Here is a 13,704-nt window from a genome sequence, read left to right as displayed (position 1 = left end):
GGAAAGGAGAGTATGTGGATTTGTTTGTGCTGATTGATGCGAAAATGGTCCAATGGCTAGTGGAAGCAGAGTTCTAATAGAAAGGATTGTTGTTGGCTTTTTGGAAGGCAGAGGGTAGGTATGCTTCACCCTAAGACATGGGATAATTGCGTGGTTGGCTTTATTTATTTTATGACAGTGCAGCTGGAGAAGGACAGGTCTTTGGCCCTGCCACTTCTAGGCTATTTCCTTACCATTCGTGGGGCTCAATGGGTAATGCGTGGCTTTGGTACAATCAGCGTTTCTGCAAACGGAAGGCTGTGGACCAGTCACTTCATTTGGAGGTACATCATCCAGATCTATGGTTGGCTACGATAATGGATAGTTACAGTGGCTTTAACAGAAGGTTGAGTGGAGCAGAAACAGCAGGTATATGTTGGTATTTTAATAGTGGCTCCTGTTCATGGGTGGGGTGAAAATTTGCACATGTTTGTTCAAGATGTGGAGGGAGTCATTCGGCCATTGGTTGTGGTCGGCAAGATCTGTCGACCTGGAATTCTAATGTTATGGGTCGTGAGGGTGGATTTGGTGGGCAAGGCTTTCAACCGGTCCAGGGGAGGGGTAATTTTCATGGGTCCCGGGGATTTGGACTCGGGTTCTTTAGAGGCAATAGAGGAAGGGGTGCCATTCCTTATTAAGGTGGAGGTTCTCCGGGGTATTCTTCATTGGTTTCCAGGTCTGGCCATCAAAGAGGAGATAATAGGAACCCCCCCCCCTTGAAATCCTTGTATTAAGTCAACTATGGGAGGGGGTGGGAGGGTTGCAAGAATTTATGATCTGTTCAAGGTAAAAAGGACATCTTGGAGGTTTTACTGGAGAAAGAGTGTCAGGCGGAACGGTTATTGGGTCCTTTTGACAGTCCGCCTTTTAGTACTTACAGGGTGTCACCTTTGGGGTTGGTGCCAAAGAAGCAAGAGGGGGGATTCAGAGTGATACATCACTTGTATCTGGAAGGGAATTCAGTAAATGATTTTATTGCAGAAGAGGAGGCTAGGATGCATTACGCTTCCTTAAATGATGCAGTGAAACTGATTAGGGAATTTAGTGAGCCATGACTGGTTAAGGTTGACATTGAGTTGGCCTTTTGATTGTTGCCTATTAGGAGTGAAGATTGGCCACTACTGGCGATGCGAGTAGGAGATAAGTACAACTTTGATAAAGCTATGCCTATGGGTTGTTCAGTGGCATGTGCGACATTTGAGAAGTTCAGTACAGTATTGCATTGGATTTGGCAGCAGAGAGTGGGAACTCAAAAGGCAGTGCATTATTTAGATGATTTTTTGTTGGTGGGCAAAGGAAGGGTAGGAGTACAGGAGGGGTTGCGGGAGTTTACGATTATGTGTGAGGAGTTAGGGGTACCATTAGCTCAGCATAAGATGGAGGGTCTGGCAAGAGCATTAGAATTTCTGGGATTAACAGTTGGTGTGGAGCGGGGACTGTTTTGTTTACCCGACAATAAAATAGAGAGGCTTAGGCCGGTTATACATTTGGTGTTGGGTAAGGATAAGATTCGGATTCGTTCAGTTATGGAGTTGCTTGGGCTTTTGAATTTTGCCTGTCGAGCGGTGCACCCAGGGCGAGCTTTTTGCAGGTCAGTGGCGTATTTTCTGAAAGGGGGTCAGAGCAAACACCACTGGGTTAGGGTGACCCAACTTGTGCGGGAGGACTTGGTGTTGTGGAATGGGTTTTTGCAACAATTTAATGGGATATCTTTTTGGCAGTCAGACTGGGTGGGGCAGGAGGAACTTCAGTTATTTACAGACACAGCTGGCAGTGCTGGCATGGGGGCCTATTTTGGGGGACAGTGGTTTGCGGCTAAAGGGCCGTGGGATTGGGAGGAGGTATGGAAGTGGGATGTGCCCTTTCTAGAATTGATGCCTATATGGGCAGCTTCTGTGGTGTGGAAGGAGCAATTGAGGGGCAAACGTGTAGTTTATTACTCTGACAATATGGCTGTAGTGAGGGTACTGCAAAAGAAGATGGCTAAGTCGGGTTTGTTATTGTTGGTATTACATAGATTGGTTTTGCAGAGCCTCTTAATAAATTTTTCTTTTACAGGAGTGCATGTACCTGGCGTAAGGAATGAGATTGTTGATAGCTTGTCCCAATTTCAGTTTTACAGGTTTTGAGGGTTGGTTCCATGGGCGGAGGAGATGCCAGAAATCCTGCCAAAGGAGGTGTGGAATCTTGGGTCGATGTAGCCAGGTGGTTGGTATGGCATTCCTGGGCCCCATCTATGAGGAAGGTGTATGGTAGGGCTCTTTCTGATTTTAATCAGTTTATTTTGCAGCTGCCAGAAGAGGAAGGGGTATGGTCGGAGGAATTACTACTGTGATATGTAACTCATGCTTGGGGTCTAGGCAAGGCTTTGCAGATGGTTAAGGTGGATTTGGCTGCAATTAGCATTTTTGCTAAGGTAGCGGGGTTGCAGGATTTCACTAAGTCTTGGACATTAGGGCATATGTTGAGTGGTTAGGGGAGAGTAGGGATATTCAATGGCCGCTTACGAGGGTTATATTTAAAGTTTGTTGAAAGGGTTAGGTTTGTTGCAAAGGGGGTCTCCGGATTACTTTATGTGGGGTGCGTTATGTACATGGTTATATTTTGGTGCATTTCGTATTTCGGAGTTGTTAGGCTCGTTATGTTGGAAGGATGTCATTATAGGAGAGGGTGAGGTTACTATTGCATTAAGGAGGAGTAAGACAGATCAATTGGGTAGGGGATGTTTGGTGGTGCTTAAAAGTGACAAGAATCCTTGCCTTTGTCCAGTAATGTGGGCAAAACAATTTATGAAGAGGCAGAAGGGGAGTGGGGATCAGCTGATTTTTTGTTCAGTGGATGGGAAGGTGGTGTCGAGTAGTAGATTCATATCGTTGTTGAGGAGGGTTTTACATTGCATGGGATTTCCGGCAGAGAGGTTTGCAGCTCACTCGTTCAGGATAGGTAGGGCCTCAGTTTAGCTAGAGAGGGTAGTTCCTTTGAATTGATTAAAAGAGTGGGGAGGTGGTCTTCAAATGCATTTTTGTCTTAGATAAGTTGTGGTCTGATTATTAATTTTTTCTTCTTTTCTTTTAGGGAAGCACATTATCATCTTTGGGCATTCGTATATCCACTGGGCAGAGAAGCGTGCTTTAGTTAGGGATGATGGGGTAGATTTGGGTTTATCACAACTAGGGTGGTCAGTGACTTGGCATGGTGTTAGGGGTCTTAGGTGGGATGGGTTGTTGCATGAATTTGAGAGGGTTAAACTGAAGGTGGGTTGTCCTTGTATACTAGTCATTCATTTGGGTGGCAATGACTTGGGCATTGTTTCTAAAATCTAGTGAACATTATTCTTTAGGATTTGATGAGATTACAGGCATTGCACCCGGGTATGGAAATTGTGTGGTCAGAGTTGGTTCCTCATTTGTGTTGGAGGGCTGCATATAGTTATAGGGTGATTGAAAGGGTCAGTAGGTGTGTTAATCAAAGGCTGGCTAGGCAATTAAGAATTTTGGGGTTGCATACCATTCACCATAGAGATTTTGGGGATATAGAGGAGTCTTAGTATCGAACGGATGGAGTACACCTTAATGACGTAGGATTGGATCGTTTTAATTTACATCTGAAACTCTTTTTAGAGGATATGATTGCGGCTAGGGTTTGGGAGGGGGAACAGCCTGGGACCAGGCTCATGGTGGAGAAGAGGGACAGGATTGTCCTCTTCTGTTCACCCTCTAAAGAAGATGTTTATTGGTTAATGGTTTGGTATGGAGGTGAGTAGGTGCGCTGCCTCTTTATGTGGGTGAGTAGGTATGCTGCCCTGGTGGAGGAGGTATGTGGGTGAGTAGGTATGCTGCCCCAGTGGAGGAGGTATCAGGGTGAGTAGGTATGCTGCCCTGAGGTAAATTCTTCCAGGATGAGTGCTGATGCTGCCCTGAGATCATCGTTGCTGAGGAAGATAACTAATGTTGGTTTTGTGCGTATAAAGTTCATTGTATAATAGAGTTTAGTAAAGGTCGTCAAATGTCTTTATCTGTTTGGTGTGGTTATTTAAAGAGGGGATGGGACAAATGTAGTTTGGGACAAACTTACGTGTCCCGGTCCCGCGAATAAGGGGTAAAGGGGTGTGGGGAGGGTATAGAGGTAGAAATTAAGGTGAGGATTGTAGCTGGATAGGATAGTGGGATTATGGTGGTGAAAGGGTTAAAAAGAGAGAGGGAGATGTGTAAGGATGTGAGGTATGGAAAGGAGGGACTTCTGACAGGATTAAGTGTTAGGGACTAAAGGAAGTAGGCACATTTGGCGTGAGTTGGTGGCCCTCCCACCCTCCCTTTTTTGTATATGGATGGAAGATGTGGGCAATGTGAGGTGGAGAAGAGGGACAGGATTGTCCTCTTCTGTTCCCCCTCTAAAGAAGGTGGTTATTGGTTAATGGTTTGGTATGGAGGTGAGGTGAGTAGGTACGCTGCCTCTTTATGTGGGTGAGTAGGTACGCTGCCCCGGTGGGGGAGGTATCAGGGTGAGTAGGTACACTGCCCTGAGGTAAATTCAACCAGGGTGAGTGGTGATGCTGACCTGAGATCATCATTACTGAGGAAGATAACTAATGTTGGTTTTGTGTGTATAAAGTTCATTGTATAATAGAGTTTAATAAAGGTCGTCAAATGTCTTTATGTGTTTGTTGTGGTTATTTAAAGGGGGGACGGGACAATCTGCAGTTGTACTTCCACATAGTGTTGTCTTCTCTACACATTACATGCCAGAGTTTGCACTGTTATTAATTGCAGCCACTGGTAGGCCACATTATTTACATATCTATTTTATACCTGGAATCATCCAGGTGCACAGTAGTGTATGTTAATACTCCAAGGCAGTTTGCAGATTTTATCAGTTATTTAGATATGTGGTATGTAGCTAGCATCCCATAGCAGCCTTATGAAAATCAGTATCATGTTTATGAAAACAGGCTATCACTTGCAAATAAAACGGATTCTACCATGAAATGCAAACTTCTTGAAAAATGACTTTCCAAAAGGATAAAAAAAGAATAGCAAAATCCAAAAGGTCAAAACATCCTTTTTTCTTGTTTTATGCATGGGACCAACCACCCACCCTTGTAACCCCCTACCTCTCAAACTTGTATTTACCAGCTCCACAGTTGCATCAACTTGAAAAAGGGAGAACTCTTCTAAAAAAGTGAGGCATTGTTGGAGCATAATTAGAAGTATCACCAGTAACGATGTCCTATGGGAAACAGCAGTCAGCATTATGCTTTTTTTTTTCCTGTGGGCTACTAATGCTAGAGCAATTCTACCTTGAGCATGGGTAGGGGGTCAATAAAGGGGCAGGCATGCATATAGCTTTGTTCTTAACAGAGTAGCTTCAGTTAAACTTGTTGCAGTAGACTCTTAACAGGATAGCTCATTTGTGTACCCTTAGAAAAAATGTAGTGGCAGTGAATATTAAAATAATAATAAAATTAATAAAGGTTTCTTCTTTTTCATAGTCTTCTTCAAAGGTAATTGTTTGAACTGCAAGCCACGTCATCCGAGTTTGTAATGAAGTCTAGTCAGAGGAAAGTACTAGTCCCTGCATTTCCTAAAGTGTGCGGTGTGTTGCTGATTAATAGAAATGGCAAAATTTCTGTAATCTTCTCTAAGGTTATGCAGAGAACAACTAGAAATCTACAACAAAGCATCCTAATATTTTATGAAAGATGTGTAGTGTACTTTGCAACACTACAGAATTTAGAGAAAATGATTCCAAATGAGTTTTGTTTAACTCAGATACTGGGAGTGCAATACTCCTTTCATAGGGAGTTTTCTATTTTATATTAAATGCTATTGATCCATATCTGCCTTTAGAGTTATTTATCCATTTTCTTCACTTATTTTGCAGAGGAATTCCTTAGTTAGGATATGAAATATACAGATATCCTATAGTGTCCTCGCATATCTACAAGTGGCTCATGAACTTGAGACAGATGTGCATCTAGTGGGTCAATCTAACCATAATGTGGGTGTGGGTGGTGCAGACTTACAAATTAGTTTATCTGTGCAAAAAATGAAGTAATCACTTTATAACCATGAGCTGTTGGACATGCTCCATTTAAAGAAATCCCAATCCCTCAGAGCCATACGCTCCAGGGATCTAAACCTTGTTATCACAATGAACAAAACATGCTGGAGGAATAGGTTCCCGACCCAAAGACCTCCCATACTCTGGAATACATGTCAAGCAGAGTGCCTCCTTAACCCTCTTCAAAAGGAACCTTGACAATTGGATGGGAGATAGGAAATTCACCCCGGGGATCATGTCAGTCGCCCTGCTAGACAGGGGTCTAGGGAAGTAAATACCGTGGGAAGAAATATCCAGGGAATTGTTATGGCTAGGCTTGTATAGGCCCTAGGGCCGATAGCCTAGTACCAACCTATGAACCTATAATATGGGTGTGGGTGGTGCAGACTTACAAATTAGTTTAACTGTGCAAAAAATGAAGTAATCACTTTATAATGACAATTAATTTTTCTGTGTTTATCACAGCCTCTAAATACAGCTTTTGGCTGTAAAGTGTAGTTTATCTTTTGAAAGAATGCTAAAAGAAAGTAATAATAGGGCTTTAACAAAGGATATCTCAGAAAAGGATGTTATTTAACTCATTCAGCCCTTGTGTTCCTGTAGGACCAACTGAGTGATGCCTCTAAATATCTGTTATTGTCTGTCATGTTTTTGCTAAACGTTATAAAACAATGTTTGGTACAAGGTGTTGGAAGGCATCAGCTTAAATTTTACATAACTGTCACTGAATCTGTCACCAAATCTGTCATCTAATTCAGCTAGTGGTGAATTAGTATGCACATAGTCACAATTGTCATATTTTGTAAATGACCCAACAGCAATACAACATGAATGGAACCCTCTGGCCTCATAGGAATATTAATTTGTTAAGCAAAAATTATGCTAACAGTATGTATTCCAGTTCAGTTGTTGATGCACTGAAAGATGTGAACAAAACATTCTAAAAAAAGTTACTTTGTGTATTGTGACTTTGAATGCAATGAATATGTATAATATTGCTTTTTATACTTCTTAAGTAAAGCTTTCGTATTCAGAGATATGAGCATTTATTTGTATAAAATTTAAAGTATGGTTTTGTCAAAATGTTGTCCATGTAACCAGTAGAATTAAGAAAACAACCACTCAGAGCTGTAACAGGAACAGAGTTAAGCACACTGTTGTTTGGATATGTTAACCAAACTACCGTACAATATAGTATAACGTGGTACTAGTCAATACTATAGCACTTATTTGCTCCCTGTGGTGAGTAAGGAACACTAAGGATTAGGTTTCCTTGGGAATAAGACTTAAACTCTTCAGAAACCTCATTTCAATCCTAGTGCTCTTAAATACGAGATGATTGGCTGGTGAGGAGTCTCTTAATGACCTTTCCTGTCTCCCTCCATCCTCATTATGAAATTAATAGTTTACACAGGATACAAATGCCAGAAGCGAACACTTTACACACATGCCAAAAAGTAGTCCATATCTTATAGCTGATATTAGTAGGAAAAAGAAAACATCTAATAAATGTAAAGAGAATTCCATTAACTCTTAAAAGTGTACATTTTTCATATTTTTGTCATACATTAAAGTATTTGAAAATACAAAGAACACAAGTAGAGAACAGAACAATTTACATACATGTTTCAATACGTCATCAAAGCCAGTATTGCTGGGAAAAACAATATCCAAAAAATACAATGACTAATAAATTATCTTCTAGAAGGGAACAATTAATATCTTAATAAAGTGGGGCAGTATGTCACACTGATTTTTTTTTTTTGCTTTGTTATGACTTAGATTCAATACTTCATAATGCAAATTATACAAATGCAGAAACCAGTAAAACTAAATGTATATATGTCCAGGGAAGTATCCCTTATCACATCATAGCCAGTTCACTAGGAAAACAATATATATAATATAAAAATAAATGCATTATTACAGGAGAACCCTTAAGCCAGATTCATTAACTCCTACACTAAGTACACACAATTTATATTCAAGAACATCCTTACCCCAGATTTTGTACTTTTTTGTCACTCAGAAAGATTATACTAAGTGTACATGTAGGGTACACTTTGTTGTAACCTTTATGAATCTCACTCAGTATTTAAGGCTGCAAGAAAATCAGTAGGAAAATTAAAATTAGTAGGAAAACGATGTGAGTTATGCTTGTGTTGTCTGTTCACTCAGAATGATGTATACTTAGTGTAAGCATTACTGAAACCCTGGGAATATTTTATAAGACTGAAGTACTTATACTGCCTTCTGATACATTACTTTCAATATTTGATAAGACTTCCCATTGGTCATGGCTGCATTGCGTTTTCTGAAGTATTAAAAATATTTCTACTGGATAATGCTGTTGATGAGTTTTATTAAATCCTTACCTTGAAAACAAACAAAATAATATGTATTGCCACAGGGGAGGTTTTGCCACAGTGATGACATGGCAGTGCACATGTTTCTGTCCTGCCCAGGCTGTCCAGGAATCCATCTTGAGTACATGAAACGAGCTCCATTGGACCACTGGTAAAGGTTAGTGCTGGTATTGCGATATAAACCTATCCATACACCGAAAAAATATGCACCATTACAGACACTTTTAATTAGGTCCAGTTGTTTCTGGCTTTCTACTGTCAAGAGGTCCTTGTAATAGGTTCGGCAGTGCAGCTGAGCTTGGGACCAGGTCACAGATTGTGCCACATAAACATAATGCTGATAAAGCAAAGATGGACAAAAATTGAGAGCTGCAAAATAATAAAAATTGAATTTATTCCTTTTGATCTGAATCATAATGAACACTAATGCATTACTATTTCTGTTATAGACATTAACACTTAGGTTACCTCCTGACAGATACAGAAGCACACTGATCCTTGTCATATCTTTAGGCAATCCAAGATAAAAAGCACAACACGTGTGTTTTTCCCTGCTGAAATGTAAAGAGAAGGCTGGTTATAATACAATATTTATAATCTAGACAGACTTATATTGTTAAAAATATTTCTTTTGTAGACAGTTTAGAAAATTGCTCACAAAATGATTACATTACCAAGATTATATATATATATATATATATATATATATATATATATATATATATATATATATATATATATATATACACATACGCACACATACACTTTTATACCCAAGAATTGCAATTCACGTTTTTCAGCTTTTACCACTTCTCATGTAAGTTAAAGTTAACTAATAAAAAAAAAGAAACGTGTTCAAATTAAAATTATTCCTGAAATGTTATATTCTGTGAAATTTATTATAATTTAATTCACAGACAACTGTTGCACTAGGAGATTTGTTATTGTACAATTTAACTACTTTCTATTCACAGTGCTATAGGGGAGCAAATGATGAAATTTGTCACAATTTATCACAGAAATGCTCAACACTCAAAAGTGGAAACAAAATGGGAGTACATTTTATAATGTTAGTTCTGAGACTGCAATACCTTAGAGGATTCCCCATATCCATAGGCACATAGATCTTAGTAGATCAGGTGTGGGGCACATAGACACTGCCATATCAATCAATACAGGGTGTGGGGAGATCCCTTGCAAAAATATCTTCACAATGTTTTCAGTAAGTTTTGATTTTTACTGTCTTAACTATAAACTGCTTGTATCCTTACCACTGAATGTTCAACACTTCTGTTGTGACTTTGTATCATTCAACTGTACTGAACACTAGATACAACCAGAAATATAAAACAATATAAAATTATTATGTTGACATGACGAGATAATATCTTAGTAATTTTATGCTGAAATTATTTTCTTTTTTGCTGTGGTGATTAAATGTGTTTAACAGCACGAAGAATAAAACTGCAAAAGGAGATGCAAATAATTACATAATATACAGTGTTTGACAATGCTGTGTCAGTCCATGTCACACACTGAAGAACAAAATACATACATGCATATTGAATTCAGTAGGATAAATTTAATTTGACATCCAAATTCTGATCTGATCTTTCCTATAGTGAATACTGAGGCTTTTATCACTTTGCAGTGTCGGAAATAGCACTATTGTCTAGATCTCCAAGAATTTGTTTTTGCATAATGCAAGAGCTCCTTTCAACCTCTCTATATGAAAATGGTTTTGCATAATATAATAATGCCTTGCATTGAAAATACTGCTCAGTGCTCAGGGATAGTGTTAGCATTTTGGGGGCCCCCAAAATGTCAAGTTGGTGGCACGCATACCCACTTCTAGTCTTAAGTATCACTCTGTCACTAACACTCCTTAAGCAACCTTTTAGTTCATGCTACAAACTTTTAGAAGTAGTATGCAGAGACAGACCTATAGCTACAATGCTCTACAACAGGCCTATGTACCACACTGTGGTTGTCCATTGCCATTGCACAAATGGAAATTTACAGTTATCAGCATATAGTTGCAGCAATGATACATTACAACAACTCTATATACAGGTCTGGACTTGGGTGATATGGTGTCCTAGGCTACCTGACACACACACACAAAAACACACACACACACACACACACCAGCCCTTCTCTCCCTATCTTGGGCTCACCATTCCATACACATTACTTTTTTCTTTTTTCACAGCCTTTTCATTCAAAGATGGCTTGAACAAAAATTATGATTAAAGAAAGAAATTCAGTATTGTTGAGCTTTAGTTTTTCTTACATCCTTTCAAAATACCTTTCCTGACTAAGACAGCACAGTAATAACCATTTAAGAAATAACTAAAATAAGCCAGTGCCCAAGAAGCCATATGGTTATAGATACTATGGGGTGAATTTCAGAGCATTTTCTCAACCTTTTAATCCAATGGTGGCTTAAACATAAAACATGAGTAGAAAAAGAATTTCAGTTTTTTTTTCTTTCAGAGAAGACATAAGTTATTCATAAGGCTTAATGTTCAAAGCTCACAAAATAGCACGTCACAATAAACTAACAAGCCAATTGTTGTGAGGATACACAAATTTTATCTGGGACTATTGCCTGATTCCATAGCTCCACCTAAAAAAATGACAGTCATTGTCCATACATCTTTCTGGTGTTAGCTTGGGACGAAAGCAGAGACTAAAATTGCCATGTTCATATAGTTCATGAGACTGCTGTCATACATATACATTGCATGCCTCCTCAGCCTTAACCCCCATAAAGGCAGCCACCTTTATATGTGCCTGATGTGTGATTGTTTGGAATGTGAAAAGACTAATGATCACAGTAATGTATTCTACTTTGTTGCTCCTAGACAGTGCACTGTCCCCACACAAGCTATAGTAGCCATGTTTGTACACTTGTGAGGTCTATAAGAAAAATAAAAGAAACCCACACTGTCCTCAGCCAAAACATACAAGCTGTAATGACTTCCTCTGTGCACACCTCTAAGGTTTGACTGTGATAAAAATTAAAGTAATAACCACACAGTCCCCAGCCCCCCTCCACCATAATATAAAGCAGCTTTTGGTACGCACACATCTGAGCAAAGCTGGTTTTAGAATGGATGAGACTGACAGCAGAGGTTATTATAAGCTTTATCCTAACAGGGTCATGTCACAGCTCTATTGAGGTTAATGAGTGCAATCAGAAACTTAATATGTTTTTTTTCCTCCTCATTCTTCCCCAACCAGCAACAGCTTTTGTGGGCCCCCCTCACAGTCAAGGATAATTAAGGGATACCCCCGTATTCATTTATATAGTATGGGGGGTGGGAGACCCCAGACTTGTAAAGATCTAAGTGTCTGAATACTCTGTGATATATTTTATGCCTAACTTTTGAAATACAATTACTTGTTAGCTGCATTTTTTAATGATACCTAGAAGAATAATGTTTGTGTCCTGTCATTACTGGGTGTCTGCACAGATAAACATCAGTGAATACACACACACACACACACACACACACACACACACACACACACACACACACACACACACACACACACACACACACACACACACACACACAATTAGCCAAGCAATAACAGTTTTGTACTTGTAGCAAATAGCAATACTATGTGCAATACTGGTACTGCCACACTAGATCAGAGACTTCTGTTTAGGAGTTGTCAAACAGCAGCAGGGGTAAGTCACTTTTATTTACCTCATTGAGGAGTAATGGATAGCTGTCACTGTCCCTGATTTCACAGACTCTCCCTGATTTTGCTTATAATCTTGCTCTGTCTTTTATAAAAGCTTGATTTGCTGGTTAATCATTCAGGATTACAGTTAACAAATTCAGACATCAGAGTTTTCTACTTCTTATTCTTCAAGCAATGCATGTTGATGCAAAAAGTGTTATTCTATTAAAATTTTAAGTGAATTAAAATAATATCTGAAATGCATTCCTGATATTAAGCCTTTATTCTACTATTAATTCTGGCACTGCACTGAATTCTTCAGCAAAGAAGTTGAGTTATAGTTACTGGTGTTCTGCCATTATTTGTAAATGTGTTTCTTAATAACTTTGTAAACACATTTACAAGTACAACCTGCAAGCCATGTAACTAACTAACTAAATCAGGTAAAGGACAACACAATCTATTATGAGTAAGAGTTCAACTTTTCTTTAATTAAAGTGGCAAATGTTTTGTTTCTTAATACTGTTTTTCCTGACTTAGCCATCCACAGTGAACAGTTATTTTTTTATAGTTCTCTTGCTAAGCCATTTATTTAGTCATACGAGGGCACCATTTTATATTCTGTTTGTGAAAGAGAGCTGTGTTTTGAAGAGCATGTCCAGTTTCACTAAGTGTTTCAGTCAGAGACGGCAGGTTATGTGCACTTTGCCTCCTGTTGACATATACTGTAAATGCTTATATCGTATCTACATCTCAATGGATCCATCCTTTTCCCAATATCTCTGTGATAATCAGCTGTTATCAGTCACCATGTATCAGGTTCAGTATGAGTAAAGACAATGTCATGAGAAACTGAAACCATGAACATTGCAGAAACCTGAATTCAGGCATCTAAAAGAAAACACAAATTTTCCAATGCCTTCATGTAAAATCCTGCCCTCAAAAATCCTATATTTATCTATTGAGCAGGATTCAGAGAAATGCCTTGGAAATGGGGAGTCAAGTGTGCAGTTTGTTTAGAAAGTAATACAATGGGGACATGAAGTTCCAAACATGTGAAACGCAATTAACCTTATTACTGAAATGAGATTTAAGGATACTGAGAAAGTATTACTGCCAGATAAAGGGCATGGAGAAAAATGTATGCACATTCAGCAATGGTTGCAGTCAAAGAATCAGACCTGAAGATTTATTAATGTGCATAGGTTCATAGATTAATACTAGGCTAACTGCCCTTGTGAGCCATTTTAAGCCTAGCCAATTATGCCTTGTGAGACTCAAACTCTGCACCTTGTGTTTGTAAGGTAAACACCTTAACCATTAGGCAACCCTCCCAACCCTGCTGACACATGCCATCTGTAGTTAATATATGATGATTGACTTGTGACACTAATCTCTTAACTACTGGTCATGAATTATAAAAAAATATAAATGAAAAAAGCTCAAGTACTGTGGTTCTTAAGATAACTGTCTTAACACTTTTTATGTTTTACTTTATAATTGATATGAACTTGATTTTAACATGACATATATTTAAGTCATT

The 13,704-nt window shown here is 38.9% G+C and overlaps 1 protein-coding gene across 1 annotated transcript in view; it reads right to left on the bottom strand.

The window, feature by feature from the left end:
- Positions 1-9,014, bottom strand: part of LOC122810885 (macrophage mannose receptor 1-like) — a 180,624-nt gene extending 171,610 nt beyond the window's left edge. Inside the window, exons 1-2 of the mRNA XM_044082428.1 lie at positions 8,934-9,014; positions 8,475-8,834 (exon numbers count right to left, since the gene is read on the bottom strand). Coding sequence (XP_043938363.1) covers positions 8,475-8,834; positions 8,934-8,970 — 397 coding nt within the window. The 5' untranslated portion in view covers positions 8,971-9,014. The remainder of the gene's footprint in view (positions 1-8,474; positions 8,835-8,933) is intronic.
- Positions 9,015-13,704: the final 4,690 nt, after the last annotated feature.

This window comes from Protopterus annectens, chromosome 9.part0 (assembly GCF_019279795.1).
Source record: "Protopterus annectens isolate FY-2018-M chromosome 9.part0, PAN1.0, whole genome shotgun sequence".
In the NCBI taxonomy this organism is placed as follows: domain Eukaryota; kingdom Metazoa; phylum Chordata; order Ceratodontiformes; family Protopteridae; genus Protopterus; species Protopterus annectens.
Note: the sequence above shows the minus strand (reverse complement) of the source record. Positions and strands in the feature narration are given on the sequence as shown.